The sequence below is a fragment of the Lepidothrix coronata genome, unplaced genomic scaffold (assembly GCF_001604755.1).
Source record: "Lepidothrix coronata isolate B3197 unplaced genomic scaffold, Lepidothrix_coronata-1.0 Scaffold340, whole genome shotgun sequence".
NCBI lineage: Eukaryota > Metazoa > Chordata > Aves > Passeriformes > Pipridae > Lepidothrix > Lepidothrix coronata.
In genome coordinates, this window is record NW_016690520.1 from 307,549 (window position 1) to 332,060 (window position 24,512).

A 24,512-nucleotide genomic window follows, 5' to 3' on the forward strand; every position below is an offset into this window, starting at 1 on the left:
GCACCCGCACCCGCACCCGCGGCGGGCGGGCGGCAAGGACGGGCGGCCCGAGAAGCGGGGGGCGGCGGGGGCTCGCCCCGGCGGTAAAGGGCCGGCGGGGCGCGGCGCGGCGCGGCCGAAGGGCCGGCGGCACGGAGCCGACACGGCGGCCCCCGGGGCGCGGAGAGCGGCGTCGGTGCCCGGCTCGGTGCCGGCGCCCGGGCCGAGCTCCGGGCTGACCGACAGCAGCTCGGAGGTGTCGGACTGCAGCGCCTCGGAGGAGGCGAAGCTGCTCTCGCTGGAGCTGGGGCTGAGCGGCAGCGATGGCGAGTCCCCCGGCAGCGCCCCGCCGCCGCCGCCCTCGGCCGGGGAGGCGTCGCCGCTGCCCGAGGAGCCCTCGGTCGCCTCCGTGGCCAGCAGCCGCCTGCAGCTCAGCACCTCGCTCGCCTTCTCCGACCTCACCGAGGAGCTGCTGGACGCCGGCACCGACGGGCTGCTCCGCGAGCTGGAGGACCTGCGCTCCGAGAACGACTATCTCAAGGTGGGCACGGCGGGGCGTCCCCGGGCACGGCTCGGTGTGGCGTGGTATCCCTGGGCAGTACTGTGGCAAAACGTGGCATGGGTCAGCCAGGGTCAGCATCGCTGTCCGTAGCGTGGTTAAACGTCCTAGAGCTTTGCAGGGCATCTGAGGGCACGGCTCAGGATGGCACAGCATCCTTGGACGTAGCATGGCATGGTGTGGCATCCCTGTGCACGGCTCGGCATGGCACAGCACCTCTGGGCAATAGCATGGCACAGCATCCCTGGGAATGGCATAGCATGGCACAGCACAGCATCCCAAAGTGTAGCTCAGTGTGGCACAGCATCCTTAGGTACAGTGTGGTGTAGGGCACCCCAGGGCATGGCTGGGCACAGGGCACAGTTTGTCTCAGCCCAGGGTACCCTGGCTCAGCCTGGCATGACATCACCAAGCACAGCCTGGCCTGACTTTGTTGGGCAGACTAGCACACTATGGCTGGGTGCAGGGCTTGGCATGGCTCAGCCCAGCATGGCATCGCTGGCATGGCACAGCCAGGGATGACTTGGCATGTTGTGGCTGGGCCTGGCTTGGCTCATCTTGGCACAGTGTGGCATGACTGGATGTAGGGCCCAGCTCAACTAAGCCTGGCACGGCCCCACTGGACTTAGGGCAGAGCTCCATGGCTGTGGCACAGCATGGCCCAGCTGGGCATGGTCCAGCGTGGTGTGGCATGGCTGGCACTGCTTGGCTCAGCGTATCATGGCATGGCTTGGCACAGGGCAGGCACTGGCACAACGTGGGCCAGCTCAGCCTGGCATTACCCAGCTGGGCATGGCTTGCCCTGGCACAGCACAGATGGGTGTAGCATGGCCAAGCCTAGCATGGCCCTAGCTCAGCATGGCAAGGCTCAGCACAGCCTGGGCTGGCACAGCTTAGGAAGGTGCAGCTCAGCATGGCACGATTTGGCTCAGCCTGGTTTGCTATCCTGGGATACAATATGGCATAACCTGACCTTGTGCAGCTGGGCACAGCCCACCCTGGCACAGGGTAGGATGCTCCCTGCTGCTCTCCCTGCCCGCTGATGCTGCCAGACCCTCAGGAGATTTTCCAGCTCTCTTCTTCCCGCTGGTTCCTGTGCTCCCTGGGGGCTTTTTCCAGGCGTGCAGAGTGGCTGCCTGGTTCATGGGTGCATGGTGAAGCCCGGGCAGACATGCTGTGAGGGGACAGGGGCACGGAGCCATTCTGCCTCTGGTCACACATTGGCCTGATGCACTTTGGCACACACTGCCTGCTGCAGGGTGGGCACCAGCACCCACCAGGTGCCACGTCCCGGGGGGCTGCAGGCGTTTTGGACCCTCTGCTCTCCTTCAGGGTGGAGCTGTGCGTGAGATGCTTGTGCAGCCACATGCTGCAGGGCTCAGGGATGGGTACCAGGTGTCCCTGGCTGCTCTTTGGATGCCACAGGTTGGAAGTCAGGCCAGCTCTCATCTGCTAGTGCCCACGTTCGTAAATGTGTCGGGATTGCAGCCCCGAGGTGGGAGCTGGGCACTGGTGACATGCTCGAAGATGGTCAATCAGGCCCTTTGTCCGTTAGCAAAGCCTCAGTTCACAGCTGGTGTCCCAACTCCTGCCAGAATTAGCAGCAACAGCTTAAGGGCTTTGATTTACTGGGAGTTGGAAAAATACAGATGAGGCCCCTCCGTTTCCAAGAACAGGCGTGTGAGCGCTGCCATTCCTGTGGACAGAGCGATTGCTTCCTCCATTTCCACAGGATCTCCTTCCTGGCAAGCTGCAGGCAAGTGGGGTGTGAGTGTTTTACCTGCCATGAGGAGTGGCAGCTCAAGTCCCCTGGCCAGGAGCAGTGGGAAAGTGGAGAGCTGCTGGAGGTGTGCACCAAGACTGACCGTGGGGATGCTGGTGGCATCCTCCCTTCTCTGTCAGCATGAGTGTCTCCTCCCTGGCATGTGCATCCTGCTTATATCCATGTTTCCGTGTTGGAGCTCGCTTCTCCTGACACTCAAGCAGAAGACTGGGGTGGTACCCTGGCTTCAGCTGGGCAGAAGCCCAGAGCACACTCCCCTTGTGCTCCAAAAAATGCTGGAAGGTTTGCCTAGTTTCTCCAGCAAGGAGCAGAAAACTGGGCTGGGCTGCAGCAGAGTGCTGGTTTGTGCTGTCTGTGCTAAAAATTCAAGGATTTGAGGACTTATGGCAAAAATAAAGCCCTAACCCAAGTGTTGGCATTGCCTGCCTTGCCACGCCGCTCCCTTCTCCTCAGGTATGGGTGAATCAGGCTTATCCAAGGTGACTTATTTCCTAGGACTCACTCAAGTAGCTGCAGATGAATATTTTTTTTTTAATGTATTCACCAGAGCCAGCTAAAACCTAGTGCGTACTGAAAGCGAGATGAGGATTTTTGGGGGTGGGAGGGTTTTGGTGACGTTCTGGCATGAGCCAGACGTGTGTGGTACTACTACGCCCGTGTGCTGCACGCTGGGTTTGGGAGCTTCCCAGCAGAGCTCCAGCAGTGCCAGCTCACGTCCCATCTTTCCTCGGCTGACATAATAAAATGTACATGTTTAAACACACTTCACCCATTTCTCTTTGCAGCCCAGATCTGTGCAAGGCTCTGCCTCCCTCCTTCCACCCTGGGAGCACCAGGCGGGCCGGTGCCTCCTCTTGTCCCCGCTCCCAGGGTGGTGCACCTGCTGTAACCCTCCCTAAATGGGTTATTCCAAGTGTTTTCCCAAAAAGGGGCCGTTCCTCACGTGCAGGTTGGCAGCCTGGTGAGGGAGGAGGTGTCTTGGGTGTCCTTGCCCCGTCTCGCTGTCGCTGAGCCGTGTGCTGGAGAGCAGCTCCCAGCCCTGCTCAGCGGGCTGGAAAATGTGAGATGTGATACGGCAGCAGCTGCGGAGGGACAGGCAGACAAAGAGTGGGCATGGAGAGGGTTTGGAGCGAGGGGAGGGGATGCCTGCAAACCCTTTCCTCTCCTCTCTGCGGGAAGGGGTTTAGGCAAGAGCCATATAATGCTGGGAGCACAGCCCTGCCTGTGCCTTCCTGCTGCTTGTCCCCCTCCCGCTCCCTGCCCTGAGTCATCCCACATCCCTCGGGGTTTGCATGCATTTCCCAGCTCTAGGAGAAACATGCAGAGTGAGTGGGTGCCTTGTTTTCCCCAAGGCAGTCAGGGACCAGCACATACCACCAGCGAGGGCTCTCAGAGCATCCCGAAGGGGCACTGGAGGCTGTGTCTGGGCAGCCTGGTTGGCACTGGGGCCCTGCTCTGCTGCTGCTCAGATTCTACCCAGCCACAGGGACAGGGACAATTCCCAGAGATCCCAGTAACCACCTGCAGAGCCAGGGCACATGGCTTTGCCATGGAAAGGTCTTTGCAGCGTCTTGCCTTTTTGGATGGTGCACGACATGGGGTTGGGCTGCAGAGAGCCCCCAGCTGTTTGCCTGTGAATTTATGGGGGCAGGCGTAAAGCCGAGAAATGTTGATTTTTCCCTCACTCCCAGTGCTGAGTGGGAGCTGGTGTGCTGGCCAGGGGCAGGGATCAGTGCACAGGGTGCTGCACTGAGCTCCATCCAGCGTGACGTGGAGGGAAGGATGGCTGGTGTTTGCTGTCAGAGCTAGGCTAGAGCTGCTGTTAATGCACCTAAAAGAAAAATCACACCTTTTGTGTGATATGGGTGTGCCTTGCCCATCCTTCCACCCACTGCACCCCAACACAGGCTCGGGCTGAGCTGCATTTGCTGGGAACCCCTGGCTAGAAAGGGACATGCCTGAGCACCCTGGGCAGTTTCCTTCAAAAAACCCCTCTGATTTTATTTTCTCCCTATCAAATTCTAGCATAATTCCCTCTCCTGCCTGACGGGCGCTCAGAGTTAATTGAAAGCTGCTGCTTTTGTCCTGTAATCTCGGAGGAAGCCGGTGCTTGTTGCTCCTGCACGGTAATCCCTGTCTTTGCACGAGGGGAGGGAGCCGCAGGCGCAGCCGCTGCCAGCAGGACCCTGAGATTTGCACAAAGGCATCACTGCAAAACATCCAGGCAGCTTCCAGCCTTTCTCCTCCTCTACATCCCGCACTGAGGTTTAGGGGTGCTGGTGGGGGATGCAGGCAGGGCTGTGCCCCCCAAAGCGCTGCCCGTCCCCCACGGCCAGGCGGCTGCTGCTTGGCTGTGCCCCAGAGCCTGGGGCTGCCAAAGTGAGGGTGTGTGTGCTGGCAGCGGCTCCAGAGCCAGCCATGGCGGCATTTGCATGATCCTGTTTTGTATCCCTGGCTGCTTTCTGCTTCCCAGAGATAGCGGGTCCTGCTGAGGAGCTGCCGGCATTGCGCAGAGTGCCCTGCTCTGCTCTGAGCTCACTGCATTCTTGCACTCACTGAAGCCAGCAGGTAACTCCCCTTGGGCAGGAGATCCAAAGGTTTAACTCTTCTTCTGCAACCTTTGATGGGTCTGGTCTGCATTTTGAGGTGTGCTCTGCTGTCCCCACTGGCCCCCCTTCTGCCCTGCCGCTGCTCAGGGCCATCACCCTAAAGCTCAGCCCTTTCCAGGTCTTGCCCTTCCAGGAAGAGCTGCTGTCCTACAAGTGGATGTGTGGACACGGCTGTTACCTCCTCCTGCTCCGAAAATGCATGGTTCCTTTTTCCTGAACTGGAACCAGGCACTTTGCATCCCACCTTTCCGCTTCTTAGTTTCCTTAATAACCTCCCTAGGGAGAGACAGTTGTCTCCGAGGTTTGTGCGGAGGAGGTTGAAGGAAGGTTGTCTCTTGGGCTCCTCCATCGAGGGTAACCTGGCTCCTGCAGACACAAAATGGGCTGTTTGCTTCTGCACACAGTCCTTTGGGCATTCAAATGAGTCTCCCTGGACTGCAGATTCCCAGTGTCTTTTCCAAGTCAGGTGATTTCTGGTGTAAAAACACCATGAAATCTTTGCTGCTGCAGAGACAGGATGAGCAGGATGCAGCAGTGGGTAATTCTGGAGGATGGAGCACCCCAGGAGTGTTTGGAGGCTGTGACTGCACACAGGGGTGGGCACCCTGTTGTTTATGGGACAAGTGGCTGAGCACAGCAGCTGTGTTGGAGAGAAGTCATTTATCTCCTCCTCAGTGTTGCCCACCTCGTCTCCATTTCGCACTTCATGTAGCACTGCTTACGGTGCACCACGCTCACAGTGCCACCCCCTGAATTTGTGGGGTTTCTGTGGGGTTCCTCCCTTCCCCTGGCTCTGCTCTCACCTTAGTCCAATGGATTTTTTGCTGAGTTGGGCATCAACTCTGGAAGGTGTGCAGATGCACAGGGTGAGGCTCAGTGGCTGTCACAGACTCCTGAATCCATAAAGAGCCCCCTGTGCTGCCTCCAGACCCCACGGGGCTGCTCTTTTGCCATGGCCTGGCTGTGAAGGAGGTCAGCTCTACCCTCCTAAGGTCTCCTCCAGTTAGCTGGCATTTTTCCACTCCCCAGTCCTAATCCCTTTACTATGGCTTAGTGGCGTGGCTTCCTTCCTTGGGGCAAGCTGGGGCTGCCGGGCTGTGGCCACTCCAAGGGTTTATTGGCATTATAGGATGCAGGTAAATTCCTGCAGCTGCAGTGAAGGGAGGCACTGCTTTCCCAGCCTCCCCCCCAGTGCCAGCCCTGCTTCAAAATCCCCCAGCCCCACTCCACAGGGAAGCAGGCAGTGAAGGAGCAGCTCAGGGCTGTGCCTCCAGGCTTTGCCCAGGCCGTGGATTGTGGATCACGCTGGACACAGCCTCCCCCTAAAATAACGGTTGCTACAACTCGAGGCATAAACAAGCAGGAGCTCTTAGCAGGGCAAGCCCAGGCTTCCTTCCAAGCAAATGCAAGGTTTGGTTGGGATTTTTCCAAGGTCCCTGCTCCCTGCCCTGCTCAGCTGCTGCCTGGGGAAGCCGCATAGCAAACGGGAGCGGGAATGGTCCGTGCTGGAGTGGGATTGGAATTGTATTCAAGCCACGATTCTCCTGACTTTGGTGGCGAGAGGCTGTTTTCCACCACCCGTTGCACTGCGCCTGCTCACCTGCAATCCATAATGCTTTTTGTCTTATGGAAGCTCCCAAGGAATAGATGCCATAAACCAGCTCCCTGGGCTGGTTTGGCTTGGGGGGGTTTTGCTGGTGTCCCCAGGGCTGTGGCACTGCCATGGGGGTGGGTTCCCATCGAGTTTGTCACCCCAGGATGTGTCACAGCCATCACAGGGCTGTCTGCCAGCACATGTGGTTCATCCATGGGGGATTTCACATCTGAAATCCGGGGGGATTTCAGGTGTCTGGGGGCATTTCCAAAACATGTCTGCAGTGATGCCCTTTCACAGGGCGGTCTCTGGCTGTCCCTGGAACAGCCTGGCTGGCTGTCCCTGGAACAGCCTGGCTGGCTGTCCCTGGGACCTCCCGCAGCCCATCTCGGAGCCTCAGGCTATTTCTGCTCGGCAGTTGTTCTCAAGACCCCCCAGCAAGCAGCAGAGCAGTGGAGGGTGGCCGAACACTGGTGGTCATGGTGCCACCGGGCTCTGCCAGCCCAGGCCAGGAGATAATCTGGGATTGTCTAATTGACGTTCCTTCTTTGTCACAAAGTGTTTAAAGCCAACAGTGAGTGACTGTGACTTGTCCCTGCAGCTGCCACCCCCCTCCCTGGGCTCAGCTCTGCCTTTTGGGGAGTTCTTGCAGCTGGGGCTTTGTCTGGGCTGGGCGAGCACGGCAGCCGCGGTGCCAATGCCTGGCAGAGCCGGCACAGAGCTGCGGTCTCAGGCTCTAGGACACTGTCACGGGCAGTGTGGGGAGCAGGGGGGTCCTGTCCCCCTCTGCCCAGGGTGAATCAGGGCTGAGCATCCCCACTGCCTGTGCTGGATCCTCGTGTCCCTCCCCTGGCCATGCCATGGTGCAGGGCGGCAGTGTGAGCCCCTCGCTTCTCAAGTGGCAGTTGTGTTTGGCAGCAGTGGGTGGTGTTTAGTGGCAGGGTTTTTGGCAGGAATGCAGGTACTTGATCCCTTAGCAGGAGTGTGCTGGGTCCACTGGCTCTTGTCGAGGAGAACAGCCGGTGTGATGGCTGGAGCATTTGCTTAGGATTTGGGTTGAATCTATGTTCATGGCTACATGAAAGGAGCTTTGGGCAGTGCAGCCTGTGTGGATCCATAGGGGACAGTCCTTGAGCATTCCCAGTGGCCACAGCCCTGTGCTGGATGAGGGGGTGGCACTGGGGGTTCCACAACAGTTGTGTGCTGCAACCCTGGAGGATGCTTTGGGTTGGCGCTGGTGCCAGCAACCCCTGGCCCTGCTGTGACAGTGGTGCAAAGGCTTCATGCCAGAGGCTGTGCTGGTCTGGGAGAGGTTCATCCCTGGGAGAGCTGATGGGACTGGGAAGGGGTGGAAGTGGGCACCCAGCTCATTGACTGCTGCTTGTTGGCAAAACAAGGGGCAAGCTCTGGTTCCCCTCGCTGGTGGCATCTCGTTCATGTCCCTGTGTTGCCTCCCCTGTCCTCACCTGCCGTCTCCTCCTTCCCTCCCTTGCCTCCCTGACACATCTTTTCCAAAGATAACCTAATTTTTCTCCCCGTGGCTGCCGCCTGAGCTGCTTCTGCAGCTCCTCTCCCTCCCCCACCTTCCTCTTTCTTTTACCACAAATATTCTCAGGCGCCCGTGTTGACTGTTCCCCCCCAACGGGTGTCTGGCTCACCTGTGGGTGATGGTGCCCAGCTGGCTCTGAGCCCTTTTCCTGCCAGAACTGGGCTTGACCCAGGGAGTTGAAGGTCTGTGAAAATGGCTCGTGGGGTGGAGGAGGGCAGGGGAGCCACAGTGGCGAGATGTCCCACAGGTCTGCCCCCTCTGACACACGTCTCCCCACAGGATGAGATCGAGGAGCTGCGCGCCGAGATGCTGGAGATGAGGGATGTCTACATGGAGGAGGACGTGTACCAGCTGCAGGAGCTCCGGCAGCAGCTGGACCAGGCCAGCAAGACGTGCCGCATCCTGCAGTACCGGCTGCGCAAGGCCGAGCGCCGCAGCCTGCGCGTGGCACAGACCGGCCAGGTGGACGGAGAGCTCATCCACAGCCTCGAGCAGGACGTCAAGGTGAGCCTGGCAGGGGACATCCCCACCCAGGCAGGGCCCCCACAGTGGTTCTTGATGAGTTGTGGCCGTGGAGGTGTGGGGGCGTGGGGAGCTCCGTGGGGCTGTGCTGTTTGTGAGGCCGTCGATGGGGACATCACGATTCCCCACGAGCGGTGGTGATGTGAGAAGTGGGAGCAGTGCTTTGGCTGCACTCAGACCCCAGGTCTGAGGACATCTCGGGGTGGAGATGGCCAGCATGGCCCAAGGATGGGGGTCTCAGTGCCATATGTGAGGTTCATCCTGTACAGACTGGAGCTCCCTTATCCTGCTTTGATGGGGATGCAATGGGGCCACCACTGAGGGCATGAGCGTGCAGGGAGGGAGTGTGGGGACCAGGACCCTGGGGACCTGGGAGCAGCTCCTCTCAGCCTGTGGGGAAACCTTGCAGAGCCCCAGGAATCACAGCACTCCAGGCTGGGGCAGGGAGGAGGGGATTTCTGCAGGGTGACGTTGCTTTGCCCTTGAGGAGCCACTGGTGCCAGTGAGTGTTTGCTGTGGGCTCTTGCTGACACAGCTGCTGCCAGGAGGGGGGTGCGGTGCCCGTTGGAGACAGCTCTGCATGGATGGGCAGCAGCTCGAGGACTAACTTTGTTTTTTGAGCAGAAAACAGCCGGTCCTGGTGACACAAGTGTAGGGCTGTGAACCCGCCTTGTGCTGCCCATCCCTGCTGGGGCCCTGATCCCCTCCCCAAACCTCCCATCAGCCCCCAGCTTGGGCTGCTGCTGCCAAAAACGCCTCCTCCGGCTTCTCCCTTTATGGGAAAGAAAGCACAGCCCATCCTTGGGGGAACAGGAGCCTGACCCCATGGCCTGAGCCCCCCCAGCCCTACAGAGGGGCTTGCTGCTTCCTCCTCAGCGCTGGTGTCCTGGGCTGTGCAGGGGAACACGGGCACTGGGGACAATTTTTCCCTTCCTATGTAAGCAAGAGTGAATGTTTTCTGCTATTAAGCTCCCTTTATGCCAGGGGCTGCTCCCTTGCAGGGATCTGGAGAGAGGGCAGGCTCTGAGGTGGATGTAGGCACCCATCACCTCGGGGCAGCTGCTGGTTTTTCTGTAATGTGATGCAGCAGCTCGCCTTTCTCCTGACCAGCACAGCTGCTGCCCACAGTGAGAGGCTGCCTGTTCTGATGCTTCCCAACAGATTTTCCAACTGTCTGGGGGCTTTTCCAGCCTCATGGTGTGGGAAAAAGGTAGAAAAAGGCAACAACAGCATTGGATTAGAGATGGAGGAGGCAGGTTGGCCAGGGGATGGGGGCACACACAGGAGTCAGGGTGTCGCCCACCAGTGTCTGCTCCAGAGGATCTCAGTAACAGCCTGACGTTCTCTGCATGAGTATTGTAGGTTCCCAGGAGCTGCAGTCCCAGCCCCCTTGCACAGTGTGGCAGTCTGATGAGACCCCTGTTGTGTCCCCAGGTGGCCAAGGACGTCTCTGTGCGGCTCCACAATGAGCTGGAGGTGGTGGAGAAGAAGAGGATCAGGCTGGAGGAGGAGAACGAGGACCTGCGCCAGCGGCTCATCGAGACCGAGCTGGCCAAGCAGGTGGTGCAGAACGAGATGGACAAGCTCCGAGAGGTGAGGGGGACACGGGAGGGGGCCCCGGGAGGAGTCCCCAAGGCTCTGCTTGTAGCAGGTGTCCTGGCCCTGAATCATGGGATCCCCCAACCCTGCTTGAGTCACTGAAACCCAAACCCCGCTGCAGATGCTTGTGAAACTTGAGCAGTGCCTGCCCTCGGCACGATTCATCCCACCCTGCGGGCACGGGCTGGCTCTGCCCCATCTAGGGGGGCTGCAGGGCTTCCCCCCCTGTGCTAGAGACACTTTATATGTCCTCAGCCACTTGCTCAGCCTGGCCACCTGGGCTGTGCCCAACTCCCACTGGGCAAAGCCCAGCATGATGTGTGGAGTCTGTGTGTCCCTGGCACAGTGCCCGGTGCTGGATGTATCCTGACCACATGCTGCTGGTTCAAACTGGGCTGAGCCATGGGGTGCGTGGCAGCCGTGTCCCAGTGGTGTCCCAGCAGTGTCCTGAAGGTGTCCTGGTGGTGCTGCAGAGCTGGGTGGGTGCACAGCCCCCTCTGTGTCCTGGGCAGCCACACATGTACCCATATGCACAGGTCCAGAGCGCTCTGTGCCGCATTTGGGACCAGCTCCTGGCAGGATGTTATCCTTGGTGATAGGAAAGGCATCCCGGTGACAGCATGGACTTGTGATCCGTTGCAGCACTTGTAACCCACTTCCTTACTGCCCGGGATGCCTTTGGTCCCGGGGGGCCTCGGGAAGCACCGCTGGCTGAGCCATCAGGGCAGTGTGGGGGAGGAGACACAGGGAAGGGAAAGCTCTCACTTCCCCCACCGTGCTTCCTGCACACGGCTTGGGATCTCTGGGGCCAGCTCCGTTTAATGCCGGGACCAGCTCCTGGGAAGGAGCTGCAGGACCCGGCCGTGGTCACACCCGTCCCCTCTCAGCCATCCTCCCGCTGGTGACACGGAGCAGTGTCCCCCGCACGGGGCGTCTCGTCCCTGGGCTGCGCAGGCTGCACTGACAGCCATGAAATGGGTTTCCCTGCAGCCGGGAGCGCGGGCTGAATAACAAATGGCAGCGGTGGGAGCTGGGAGGGAGCACTCCCGCGCCTGGAAAACAGGCAGAGAAAATGGTTGCGTGGTCAGTGTGAGGGTTGCTCCGAGAGGCAGCTGCTGCCTTGCCCTGGCTGAAGAGCGCGGGACAGGACAGGATACAACCCCTCTGCAGCTGCCTGAGCCCAGGGGGGATGCTGCTGGCGGGTGCAAGCTCAGAGACGGTCCCCAAGCTCGGGATGGAGTGTCCCCAGGCTAGCAAGGGCGTTGGGGTTACTCACTGATTGCAGAGTGCTAATTAGGCAAACATTAGTCAAAGTGAGCTAACAGCCCTCCTCCACCTCCTCCCTGCTGCTGGAGGGCACAGAGCCTGGCAGAGCTCGTTAGCAGCCAAGCCAAGAGGCTGCACAGGGCTGGGCTCACCCCTCGGGGCTGATTATTTCTCCCTTCCAAGAGGTTTCTCCCATAATTGGATAATTGTCTGGGGATCATCCCCAAAGGCACAGGCATTTTCCTCTCTGCTCTACCCCTCCATGGCATCTCCTGGGGGGCAGGAATAAAGTAGGACCAATCCGGGTACCCCATGCCAAACCTGCCACGTGGAGCTAGGCTGTGACCAGACCCTCAGGTACAGCCACCCCAAGGGATGCTCCCAAGGTGGAGCAATGTCCCCTGACCCAGGGTGCTGTGCCTGGGCTGCTTGGGGCTGTTTGAGGCTGGTGATGTCCTGTGCCAGCCCCAGTCCCCAGCGCAGTGGGGGTGAGGGATGTCGACGTGGCACAGCCAGCCCCTGGGAGAGGCTCTGCAGCTCCAGCAGCTCCAGTGATGGTCGTGGCCTTAATAGGAAAGCCTGGAGCCCGGCACCTTGGCACAGGCAGCAGCTTACATTTCACAGCTGCTTTCTTTGGCTGTTGGGCCTCAGCACCAGCTTGGAAATAGGTCCAGGGCAGCTGCATGGATCGTGCTCATGGGGGCTGTGTGGATGTTCTTGAAGGTTTTCCCCCAGCTCCCCTCCCCAGGGTGCTCTGAGCACCCGCTTTTTTCTCACACTTTTGGTCTCCCTTATTGCTCTGCCTGCCTTCCCCATCTCCCAGCTGTCCTCACTAGCCTGGACATTGTCCCTTGTGTCCCCAGAGACCCTGAGAGCAGAGTCAGCATTGTCCTGCTGAGGAGCCCTCGCCATAGCTGAGTGACCAGGACATGTCCCTTGCTTGGGGAAAAGGCGATGGGGAATGTCATCAACTGCTGCTCTCACACTGGAAAGCCCTGAGAGCTGTCCCTTGGCCTGGGGGTTGGATTCCCTGCTCCATCCAGCCCTGACAGTGACTGTGACTCAGCCTCTCCACTCTCCATGGCTCATTTCCTGCTCACTCCTGCTCTCTCACTGCTCACTTGCCTGCAGGGGGAATTTCTGGCCAAACCTCATGATGTGATGCTCGCCAGTCCAGCTCCCTCCAAGCAAAGGGCCTCCCTCAGCCCACTGGGGCTTGGGTGTATTCCTGGGGTTCACAAGCAGCTGGAAAAGTTGGCATGGATGTCCCTCCATGCTGGATCTGTCTGTCTGTCTGTCTGTCTGCAGTCGGGTGCTGTGTGCTTGCTACGGGTAACAGCTCTCTCTGCTCTCTGCAGAATTCCCTCAAGAAGCGGGGGTCTCGCTCCCTTGGGAAGACAGAGAAGAAGCCATCAGTGCAGGTATCAGTGCCAGTGCATCCAGGACACGCCACAGTGACCCACCAACACCCAGGTCATGGTGCCAGCTGGAGAATACGCCCAGCCCAGGACTAAATCTGGGCATGGCAGTGCCATCCCCTCCTTGCAGGGCTTTGCAGAGCTTTCCTGCCTCTCAAAGCCCCCGCATAAGGGAGGGATTGATGTGCTGGGCCATCCTCTTTGTCCTCAGCCGCTCCCTTGTCTCATTTATCAATGGAGCAGCAGTGGCCAGGCGGTGGCTTTAACCCTTTCCCTGTGTAAGGAGCTGAAGGACTTTGGCTTTTACGTTTCAAAGCTGCTCATGCCCTTGGATTGTGGCTGCTGCAGCTTGGGTCTCTTCTGCCTGTCAACAGCTGTGCTTGGGAGTGGCCTGGGAACCTCAAGGGGTCTGGGAGAGCAGAGGGTCCCCACGGGGCATGGCTGGAGGCCACACGCTGTCCCTGCCTCTCGCAGGCTGCCGGGGCAGAGGAGGGGATGGGGGATTTGCCGGTGGCAGCAGGATTTCAGCTGTCACTTGCTGTTGGGCTGAGCTACTGTGACTCGCTAATGCTGTTACCAGGGCTGGGAGAGGCAGAGCTGCTGTTGCTGGGATAGAAAGGCAAGAGGAAAAATCCTCTTTCAAAGGCAAAAAGACATGAAAGGTTTATTTTAGGGAGCAGATCTGTTCCCCCAAAGCTGGAGCAGGGAAGGAGACACTGTAAAGCTACTCCTGAGAGCATCTCATGGCAGGGACCCCGAGCAGCCCAGGGGTTCTGGGTGACCTGTGTCCTTGCTGGCACAGCCCACTCTGTGCAGCTGCAGGACAGGGATCCCCAGGCCCTCAAAGACTTTCCCCTTCAGTCGTTCATTTGTTATTTCTCTTTAACTCCATCCTCGAGATCCCTTTTCCGGCCAGCCCAGCGTCCTTCCCCCACTTCCCCAGAGAGCAGACTGTGGCTTTGCACCTACAGCCGGCCCTGCCCCGAGCTGAGGAGGCCCCTCCATCACCCCTTTCCCAAGGCTGAAGCCCCTCCTCTGTCTCCTCCTGGGGCAGGAAACAACCCCCAGCTTTTGGCAGCAGTAAAACCCCTTCTGCTTCCCACACCCCTGCGGAGCTGAGACCCCTCAGCCTGGGGATGCAGAGCTGGATGCAGCCCCAGCTCTGTGATGGGACTAATGCTTCAGGAAGGAGCCCACCCTGGGCTTCCCTGGGTGCAAATGCCCCTGGATGTGGCCCCTCCATCCGCTCCCTCTCCAGTGGCAGGGCTGGTGGCCCTGCGGGCACAGATGCTTGTGACTCATTGGTGGCTTCCTGGGCCCCTTTCCTGCCTGGCCGAGCTGGGTGAGCATCAGCACTCACCAAAAATGGAGCTGTGGGGGACAGACTCGACACCAAGGTCTGCCCAGACCCCAGGGGCACTCGAGAGGGTCCTGGGGATGTGTGTGTCCCTCTGGAGATGCCGAGGGGTAGAGGGACACGCCGGGCCGCTGCTTTTTTTTTCCCCCTGGAAAAACAGGAACTGAGGTCATGTCTGCCCTGGTGGGGAGAGCTGCCCGCCAGCCCTCCCCTAATCTCCACAGCTAATTAGGGGGATGCAGTTTAATGCTCCTTAACGAGGCCATGTCTCTGTGCACGAGCACAGAACAGCAGTAGTGTGGTTCCTGTGGTCACAGCAGGACATTTGGGGAATGAAATGTCACCCCAAACTCATGGGATCCCCCCCCTTCCCATCACCCTTGTTATGAGCAGTCCTGGAAGTTTGCAGAGTAAATACCTGCTGCAGGGTTTAGGGTTGTGAGGGTGGGCATGGCTGGGAGAACTGGGGCCTGGAACATCCAAAGAGGGGGACAGATTTTTTCTGCCAGCCAGGAAAAGGGGAAAGGAGATGAGTTCAGCTATGAAAAGGGCTGCCAGGGCCACCAGCCACCTGGCCAAAGGGCTTGGCCCCCTCCAGCACCCACCCAGCTCCAGCGAGTGCAGCAGGGTGAGGGTCATGGCCAGGCAGGTCCTCTCCTGGCAGCCACCACACCAGAGCTCAGAGCACTCAAGTGACCCCACGGCACGGGAAGCTGCGAGCTGGACGTCAGGAAATCCTGGTCCTCCATCCAAAAAGCTTCCCAGAGCAGAGGAGCGGTCTGTCTGGGCAAATAGCCAAGGTCCTAACTGCTAAATAATAAAAAAAACCCAAACACACAGAGAAACAGTCCTGAGAAGCAAAGGGGCTGGGAAGGGACCAGAGAGCTGATGCTGAGGCTTTGCTTGGGTTTTCAGTCTCCTGGCAAAGTGGTGGCAGCGAGACCAAGGGCTGGATTTCGGGAGGTTTCCAGCTGAAACTGCCGCTTCTCTGCTCTGTGATGGACTGTTTAGGGCTGAGTGGGAGGAGCAGAGCCTAGGGGAGGGTGCAGTGCAGTGGCAGCAGTGCCAGTTGTTTCAGTGCTTGCTGGCTTTTGGGAGGAAACCTTGGTGACTTTTATTTTGCCCTGTGGAGTCTTGACAGCTTTCTTTTCTCCTCTGCCCTGTGGTGGATTGGGCTGGGCTTGGTCTACACATCCCTGCTGGTGGCTCGATGTCCTTCCTGGGGCCAGAGCCATGAGTCTCCTTGCCCAGGCTCGGTGCTGTCCCTGAAAGCCTCCAGGATAGATCTCAAAGCTTCTTCCCCTCCATGGGTGGCTGCAGCTTCCCTGGGCTGACTGGGGTGGGAGGGTGGCATGTCCCCAGGGCTCTCTCAGAGCCACCATGGCCCCTGTGAGCACCTTTCTAACACCCACGCCCTCTGTGTCCCCAGGAGGACAGCGCAGACCTGAAGTGCCAGCTGCATTTTGCCAAGGAGGAGTCGGCCCTGATGTGCAAGAAGCTGACCAAGCTGGCCAAGGAGAACGACGGGATGAAGGAGGAGCTGCTGAAGTACCGGTCCCTGTACGGGGACCTGGACAGCTCCCTCTCTGTGGAGGAGCTGGCTGACTCTCCCCATTCCCGCGAGGCCGAGCTGAAGGTGCACCTCAAGCTGGTGGAGGAGGAAGCCAACATCCTCAGCCGGAGGATAGTGGAGCTGGAGGTGGAGAACCGCGGGCTGCGGGCGGAGATGGACGACATGAAGGGCCAGGGGGACAGGGAGCTGCCGGGGCAGGACACGCGGTTCCTGGTGGGCATCTCCAGCTGCGGGGACGGAGGGGACACGGTGGCGGAGCTGCGCCGGCACCTGCAGTTTGTGGAGGAGGAGGCCGAGCTGCTGAGGCGCTCGCTGCTGGAGCTGGAGGACCAGAACAAGCTCCTGCTGAACGAGCTGAGCAAGTACAAGTCGGACCACGAGCTGGACGTGACGCTGTCGGAGGACAGCTGCTCGGTGGTCAGCGAGCCCTCGCAGGAGGAGCTGGCCACGGCCAAGGTGCAGATCAGCGAGCTGAGCGGGAAGGTGAAGAAGCTGCAGTACGAGAACCGCGTGCTGCTCTCCAACCTGCAGCGCTGCGACCTGGCCTCCTGCCAGACCACCCGGCCCATGCTGGAGACCGATGCCGAGGCCGGAGACTCGGCACAGTGCGTCCCCACTGTCGGCTGGAGGGACGGCACGGGCGGCGGCGAGGCCGACGGGCAGGACAGGGTGCCTGGCAACGGGAAGGTGCTCGATGGCCCCGCCAAGGTGCTCAAGCCCAAAGACCTGGAGACCTTGCTGGGCATCAGGGACCAGGCGACGCTCGTCAGCAAAGCGATCGACGTCTTAATTTCGGATGCCAACGGCTTCACCTCCGGGCTGAAGGCTTGCTTGGACAACGAGTGCGCGGGGGTGCTGCTGGGCGAGGCGGTGGGCAGTGGTGGTGAGAGCCCCAGCGACGCCAAGCTGATGAACGTGCTCCTCATGCGCCTGGGAGTGCTCCAGCAGGACCTGGGCTGCCTCGTGAGGAAGGTGGACCACCTCACCGGCGGCATCAAGGAGCACACAGACTCTTTCCCCTTCTCCAGCCCCAGCAGCCATGACGTCACCAAAGAGGGGTTGCAGAAGGACCATTCCTCCGACTTCCAGGTACAGCTTCTTCCCACATCCCTCACAGCAGCTGCTGCTTTATTTGCTGCCCCATTTCCTCCTGCTTTAATGGAGCAAACCCTGATCCCCAGTGTAACCTCCCTCCTGCCTCTCTAGAGCGAAATCCAAACTAACACCTCACTGCATGCCAGTGGCACCGGGGACAAGGTAGGACTCTGCTCCAACAGAGTGTGCCCAGGGCAGGAGGCAGTGGGCATCCTGGCACATCCCAGCACAGGCTGATCGTGCCGAGGCTGCCCTGCCCGTGGCCAGGGGCTCTCAGGTGCAATCCCTCCTTATCAGGGGCTGATGTTTTGGCTGCTCAACCCAACATCCCCAGCTTGGAAGCTCTTTCGTGTTGGGGATGAGCTGGGTGGGAGGAGAGCAGCCTGTAGCCCCTGAAGGCAGCCCAAATTGTGGGGACCCCGCTTGCAGGAAGCCTCAGCCCCCAGGGGTGCCCAAGCAGGGTAATTTGGAGACCAAAGGCTCCAGGGCAAATCGTCATCCAATGAGGAGCACCTTTGGAGCAGTGGAGAGCAGCTCATGCCCTGCTATCACCCTCCTCTCAGGGGTCCCAGCTCATGCTGGGAACCAGGGATATCAGTGGTGGTTGGGGCTGCGGGCACAGCCCCTTTTCTGGAGCACACTCCCTTGTTCAGAGTCCTATTTTTCTGCATGTGGTCCTACCAGTCCCGGGTCCCAGTCTCCCCCAGTCACTGCATGGCACCGTAACTGGTGTTTGCACATTTTTTCCCTCTTTCTCTCTTTCTTCCCCTTTCCCCAAACAATCCAGGCCACGTGTCTCCTCATCCTGTGTTTCCTTTTGGTTTCCGCATTGTCTCCCGCCATGGTGATGAAGCTCCTTCTCCTCATCATCCTTTTTGTCGTCTTGTAGTTCTTTACTGTTTCGGAGACCCATTGTTTTGTTTTCTGGCTTTTTTTTCTTCCCGCTCTTTTGGTTTGTTCTCATTAACTTGCCCACGCATGCAGCAGCCTGATTTTAGGGACGCCGACCCTTTCCGCATCCCCCACGCCAAGGACACGGACCCCGCACATCCCCGGAGTTACAAAACCTGCCGGCCTGAGGAGAACGACTCCTACGCCACCGAGGTATGACACGGGCAGGGAGCCACGTCCCCTGGGCCAGCAGGGCTGTGGGACAGGGGTGACGGCTGGGCACTGGGGAAGCTGCAGAGCCCTGTTGGGGAGGGACACAGGGAGGTGCAGCCAGACACAGCCCACCATCCCCGTGGTCTCTCCGGGCTGTTGCAGATGAAGGAGCTGCAGCTGGTGCTGTCAGAGGCCAACGAGAGCCTGCGGGGGCTGCAGGAGCAGCTCTCGCAGGAGAGGCAGCTGAGGAAGGACGAGGTGGACAACTTCTCACAGAAGATCTGCCAGGTGAGTAGGCATCCACACCCGTGGCTGTGTCACCTCCAGCCCCAGCCCAATGACCCACTCGGGGACCTGGGTGTCACCTGGGAGCGCACACAGCATGTCCCACCTTCAAGGGACACAGGCTGAGCTCTCTCCTCTCACATGGGTGTGCAGCCATGCAGAGCTTCCCCCGTGGCGCTGCCTCGATGGCTCTGGTGTCCCCAGCACACTGCCAGGGCATTGCAGGTCCCCAGAATAGGGATATGGGGCTGACACCAGGCTCAGCCCAGACTCTGGGGTGGAGACACCACCAGGTCCTGGAGCCCACACATCTCTCCACAGCTGAAGGAGGACCACCAGAAAGCGCTGCTGCGGCGGGAGTTTGAGCTGCAGAGCCTGAACCTGCAGAGGCGGCTGGAGCAGAAGTTCTGGAGCCAGGAGAAGAATCTGCTGGTGCAGGAGTCACAGCAGTTCAGGCAGAGCTTCCTTCTGCTCTTCATGAAGCTCAAGTGGTTCCTCAAGCGCTGGCGCCAGGGCAAGATGGTGCACAGTGAGGGCGAGGACTTTTTGGAGGTACAGTGGGCTGAGGGGCTCCCACCTCAGCTGCCTTGGAGAGGGGAACACGCCGTTGGGCATCCCCAGGGCTGTCCCTTGTGCCTACACGTCCCACCCAGGGCTGTTTGGGTGTCTCCTGTCCCTGGCCCTGGGCTGTGGGTCCCCTCCTCAGCCCAGCCGTGGTGTCTCCCACAGGTGAACAGCATGAAGGAGCTGTACCTGCTGCTGGAGGAGGAGGAGCTCGCCCCACAGCAACAGGCAGACAACAAGATGTGTGCTGGGGACACCTGGACCCCCAACACAGTGAGTGGGGTCCCCACAAGCCCAGGGGTGGATCGGGGCAGGATCAGCCCCCGCTGTGGCTGTGGTCTTGCAGTGCCATATGTGAGGTTCATCCTGTGCAGACTGGAGCCCAGGGGCTGAGCTCCCTTATCCTGCTTTGATGGGGATGCAATGGGGCCACCACTGAGGGCATGAGCGTGCAGGGAGGGAGTGTGGGGACCTGGGAGCTGCTCCTCTCAGCCCTTGGGGAAACTTTGCAAAGCCCCAGGAATCACAGCACTCCATGCTGGGGCAGGGAGGAGGGGATTTCTGCAGGGTGACGTTGCTTTGCCCTCGAGGAGCCGCTGGGGCCAGTGAGTATTTGCTGTGGGCTCTTGCTGACACAGCTGCTGCCAAGTGTCATGGAGTGGTGGTTCCTCTCGGGGTGCATGGCTGGGTGGGGATGCTCAGTGCAGACACATCACCCCCAGGGGTGGTCCCTGCCTTGGGAGCAGGGCTGGGGTGCAGAGAGGGCAGCTTCCATGGAGTCCCACCCCCTTGGGTACCCTCTGGGTCCCAGCTCCCTGTGCTCACCCCTGCTCCCTCGGCAGCCCAACGAGTGCATCAAGACTCTGGCCGACATGAAGGTGACCCTGAAGGAGCTGTGCACGGAGCTGCGGGAGGAGCGGCGCGGGGCCAGCGAGCTGCAGCAGCAGTTCACCAAGGCCAAGGCTGCCTGGGAGATGGAGCGCGCCGAGCTCAAGTGCCACATTGCCCAGGTGGGAGCCCTGGGCACCCCGCGGGCTGGCAGAGCCCCCTCCTTGCCTGGTTGGGGGCTGGGGGTCTGCCTGTGCCCCGTGCCAAGCACTGGCCGTTGGGCAGGGCTGGGAGCAGGGTGGCACTGTGGGAATCTTAATTAGCAGCCGCTCAGGCAGGCGAGTTTCTATAGCAACGGGGCTGGCATGGAAATCTGACTGTGGAGCAGCAGAGGATGCTCTTTATTCCTCTGCTGGGTTTGTATGGAGGGGTGGGATGGGACAGGGGCTCAGCATCCCTGCCCAGGACAGGCATCTGAGGGTGGCATCACAGCCCTCCTCTCTTCTCCCGAGTTACAGTGCAGGTGGGGGCTCTGCATCCCTGTGGATGCTGCAAAAGGAATGCATGGCTGTGGTGGGGGCAGGAGGTGGAGGGAGGGCAGCCTGGGCTTCTGCCTGCAGAGTCAGTCCCGTTGGTCCCCCAGCCCTGCCCTCCCAGTGATGAGGGGTTTCCGCTCCATCACACTGTGTTGGCAGCAGCCCACAGCTGTACATCAGCTCTGCTCCCTAGAGCAGGTGCCAGTGCTTTCCAGGCAGGATTTCTCCAGGCAGAGCTCAGCGGTGGTCCCCAAGTCCCCACTCCCCCTCAAAAGAGAGCAGAGCTGCTGTGGTGGCAGCACCCCAGTGGCAGCAGCATCCTCGGGGTCTGCTCTGCCAGCCCTGCAGGCAGTGCTGCCCCTCTCCAGGAGCCAGGTCCCACATGGAGGAGTGTGGGCAGAGCACAGCCAGGCAGGCAGGACGTTCAGCCTGTGTCCCACTGGGTGACCATCTGGCAGGCCAGCTGGCACAACGTGGCTGCAAGCCAGGTCTGGCCATGGTGCCCACAGCACACAGCCTTGGGGACACGCTTGCTGACCGAGCTGGCAGCATGGGACCAGCACTGGGAATTGGGATGCCCGCAGCCTCGCCCCTCTGCTGGAGGTGTCCAGCACCACTCTGGAGCCACGGGTTCCTCACAGCCACCAATGTGTCCCTGCAGCTGGAGTCAAAGGCAGGCAAAGGGATCGCAGAGCGAGCGCTGCCGGACTGGAAGGTGGCACTGAAGAGGGAGCGTGAGGAGCACCAGCATCTCTTGGCAGAGTCCTACAGCGCCGTCATGGACCTCACCAAGCAGCTGCAGATCAGTGAGAAGAACTGGAACCAGGAGAAGGTGGAGCTGCTGGCTCGCTTCAAGGAGGAGCAGCAGCAGGCAGAGCAGCAAGCAAAGGACCTGCAGAACAAACTCAACCAGGTATGATGTCCCCCACCCTGAATGTGTCCTCCAGCCTCTGCCATTTGCCCAGAGGGGCACACATTGCAGCTGTTGAATAACTGTCACATTCTCCAGTTGCAGAAAGGATCCAACCCATGGGCATTGAAGCACTCGGAAATGGAGAAGCACGGCAGCAACTGGAAAGAGGTGGGTAAGAGAAGGTGGAGGGCTCTCGGGGTGCTTGTTGGGCTCAGGTCTATGCTAAGGGTTGGGGGGGGTTGTGTTTACCCCAGTTAACACCCTCTTAAACAGCAAATGATGCTGCAAATGGGAGCATCAGGAATTGGGAAGAATGAGAGGGTGGAGGGCATAGCTGAACCCCAAGAGCTTCCATGGGGTTATAAAAAGCTGATTTAAAATAGGTGTGGATGCAGTGAGCCCCATGCAATCCAGGGAATGGGATGCTGGGCCTGGGAATGTGTGGGAAGCTGGTGGTGCTGGAGGGGAGCAGGATGCAGCCCATGCTCCAGCCCGTCTCTGTGCTTTGGTCCTGTGCTGGCTGACCCCGGAGCTTTCTCCTGTGCCCTCCTAGGCTCTCAATGAGAAAATCACAGACAAGGAGACAATCTCTGAAACAGAAGCCAAGGGAACCAACCTCAAAAGGTGAGTATGCTGGTGACTGCATGGTCTCCAGGGCACAGAGAAGGCCCCTAGGCTTGACATCCCTGACAATCAGGGAGAGATGCAGCCATGGTCCAGGGTAGTCCTGGAGGCCGAGGGCTTCCCATGAGGAGTAGGACTGGGTGCCTAAGAAGGTCCCATTGTGGTGGGAGCAGCGTGCCTTCAACTGTCCCCCAGCCTGCTGCTCTGTCTCCTTTTGATCCCAATCCTCTCCCCACAGGACCAAGTCGGTTTCCTCCATGTCAGAGTTCGAAAGCTTGCTCGACTGTTCTCCCTACCTCCCTGGAAAGACCATGCCAGGGCTGGGTGACCATGCCTGGGGCAAAAAATCATCCTCAGCCACCCAGCTGCTGCCCAATGGGATCCGGGACAGCGCCAGTGTTCCTCCCTCCAACTGTACATATGTGAATATTGAACAACCCGCCCCCGACAGCCTGGCCAAGGAGAAGCTGGGCGTGTCCTCCTGGGACTACTCTCGGGCAAGCAGCCTCTCTGGGCACGACCCAGCCCACAAACAAATACAGAGGAGCTACACGGCGCCCGACAAGACCGGGATCCGCATCTACTACAGCCCGCCGGTGGTGCGGCGGCTGGAGGCGCCTCTGGTGCACAACAAGGAGGGCAAGATCATGATCGAACCTGGGTTCTTGTTCACCATGGCCAAGCCAAAGGAGCCGGAGGAGTCGGCCAGCACCGAGGGCACCTACAGCCAGTGGCTGTGCAACTTCTCCAAGCAGCAGCGGGAGCTGCTGGACGGCGGCGCGGTGGAGGGCGCGGTGCCGCCGGTGCCGCGCTTCCCGCCGGCGCTGCACGACCTGGAGATCTCGGGCAACATGAGCGACGACATGAAGGAGATCACCAACTGCGTGCGGCAGGCCATCCGCTCCAGCTCCCTCGAGAGGAAGGTGAAAAGCACCTCCAGCCAGACGGTGGGGCTGGCCCACGTGGGGACACAGACCATCCAGACGGTGAGCGTCGGCCTCCAGACCGACCTCCCGCGGGGCGCCGGCGTGCACGGCAAGAGCTGGTCCCCGCGCAGCTCCTCCCTCGTGTCCGTGCGCAGCAAGCAGATCTCCTCCTCCCTGGATAAGGTCCACTCCAGGATCGAGCGGCCGTGCTGCTCCCCAAAATACGGCTCTCCGAAGCTCCAGAGGAGGTCTTCCTCCAAGCTGGACGCCTCCAAGGACAGGAGCCTATGGAACTTGCACCAGGGCAAGCAGAACGGCTCCGCCTGGGCCCGCTCCACCACCACCCGCGACAGCCCCGTCCTCAGCAACATCAACGACGGCTTGTCCAGCTTGTTCAGCGTGGTGGAGCACGCGGGCAGCACCGAGTCCATCTGGAAGCCGGGCTGCCCTGAGAGCAGCCGGACCAAGCCTGAAGCACCCAAGTATGGCCTCGTGCAGGAGTTCTTCAGGAACGTCTGCGGGCGGGCGCAGAGCCCCACCACCCCCCAGGAGAAGAAGGAGGCCGCTGGGGAGGAAGGCAGCAAGAGAGCCGAGCACCCCAGCACCGTCACCCACCACCCAGCTGAAAACATCTCCCGCGTCCTGAACAAGAAGGTCCTCAAGCAGAGCAGCTGCGAGGACCCCAAGCCCTCGTCCCCCGGGCAGGGCAGTAAGGACACAGCCCTGCGGGACCCCGACCTCATCTCGGCCTTAGCCAGCGAGGTAACGAGGCACGGTGCCCCCCGGGGTGTCCCGCCGTGGCGGGGGTCAGGGTGCCCGGCCCCTCTAACCCCGCTGTGCCCTGTCTATTTTTGCAGGACACGGCGTGTGACTGCAGCTCCCAGTCCCTCACCTCCTGCTTCGCCCGGCCATCCCGCTCCGCCGTCCGCCACTCCCCCTCCAAGTGCAAACTGCACCCCGCGGACCCCCCCAGGGCGGAGGAGAAGCCGGGGGCCTCGAGTGAGTGAGGACGGGGGGCCGGGGGACGCAGCTATCCAGTGCCTGCTATCCAGAGTCCTGCCAGAAGAGCGCCCGCGCTGACGCCCGCGGGGGCCCCTCTCGGAGGCGGCGCGGGCGCATCTGTCTCCTAAACGTCCCCTCGCCCCCGGCGGGGACGCTTACGAAGCAGATGTGGGGCCGGAGGCTGCCGGTAGCCCTGGGGGGCGTGGGGACATCCCGGCCAGGGTGGTCACTTCACCTCCCGCTGCCGGCACTGGGGGGTCCTCACCGGTGCCCACCGCCCCGGGAATGTCAGCTGAGACCCCGCCATGCCGAGGGCTCGCCGGGCCCTGAGAAGGGGAGAGCAGCCGGGGGAGGCTGCTCGTGTGGACAGGGAGGGCTGGGGGGAAGCGTGGCCAGTGTGGAAGCGCTGGCTGGAGGTGCGGTGGCCCTGCGGACGGAGGGTGTTGGCTCCGGTGCTGCCCGCCCTGCCCGGGCTCCAGCTCATCCTGCCAGCCCCGACTGCGGTGCTGGCTCTGGTGCTGCCAGCGCTGCCCGCCCTGCCGGGGCTCCAGCTCATCCCGCCGGCCCGATTGCGGGCGGTTGCATCAGCCGCACGTGCTTCCCCGGGCAGGAAGGAGGAGGGAGGGAGGCTCCCTGCGGTCACCCGGGCTGCGCTGGCTGGGGGGGCCCTCCCTGGCCATCCTTCTGCTCTGGGGGTGCTGCTGAGGCCCTTTGCTGCTGGGAAAGGTCCTGGTGGTCCCCGGGGCTCCTCCAGCTGCAGGGATGGGGTCGCTGGGTGCACAGCATGGGGAGAGGCAGTGTGTGCCTCTGTGTGTGTGTGTGTGTGT

At 60.7% G+C, this 24,512-nt stretch overlaps 1 protein-coding gene across 2 annotated transcripts in view; it reads left to right on the forward strand.

Moving 5' to 3' along the window:
- The first annotated feature begins 413 nt into the window (after positions 1-413).
- The window catches only part of SOGA1 (suppressor of glucose, autophagy associated 1), a 26,183-nt gene continuing 2,084 nt past the window's right edge, over positions 414-24,512 (forward strand). The window contains exons 1-15 of one of the 2 annotated variants that reach the window (XM_017838427.1): positions 414-520; positions 8,353-8,577; positions 10,030-10,188; positions 12,819-12,881; positions 15,665-16,897; positions 17,888-18,007; positions 18,170-18,295; positions 18,614-18,844; positions 19,022-19,129; positions 19,699-19,866; positions 20,882-21,133; positions 21,230-21,301; positions 21,687-21,757; positions 21,996-23,445; positions 23,541-23,682. In XM_017838427.1, the coding sequence (XP_017693916.1) occupies positions 8,380-8,577; positions 10,030-10,188; positions 12,819-12,881; positions 15,665-16,897; positions 17,888-18,007; positions 18,170-18,295; positions 18,614-18,844; positions 19,022-19,129; positions 19,699-19,866; positions 20,882-21,133; positions 21,230-21,301; positions 21,687-21,757; positions 21,996-23,445; positions 23,541-23,682 (4,393 nt within the window). In that variant the 5' untranslated portion in view covers positions 414-520; positions 8,353-8,379. The remainder of the gene's footprint in view (positions 521-8,352; positions 8,578-10,029; positions 10,189-12,818; positions 12,882-15,664; positions 16,898-17,887; positions 18,008-18,169; positions 18,296-18,613; positions 18,845-19,021; positions 19,130-19,698; positions 19,867-20,881; positions 21,134-21,229; positions 21,302-21,686; positions 21,758-21,995; positions 23,446-23,540; positions 23,683-24,512) is intronic. The other variant, XM_017838426.1, reaches the window with a different exon arrangement.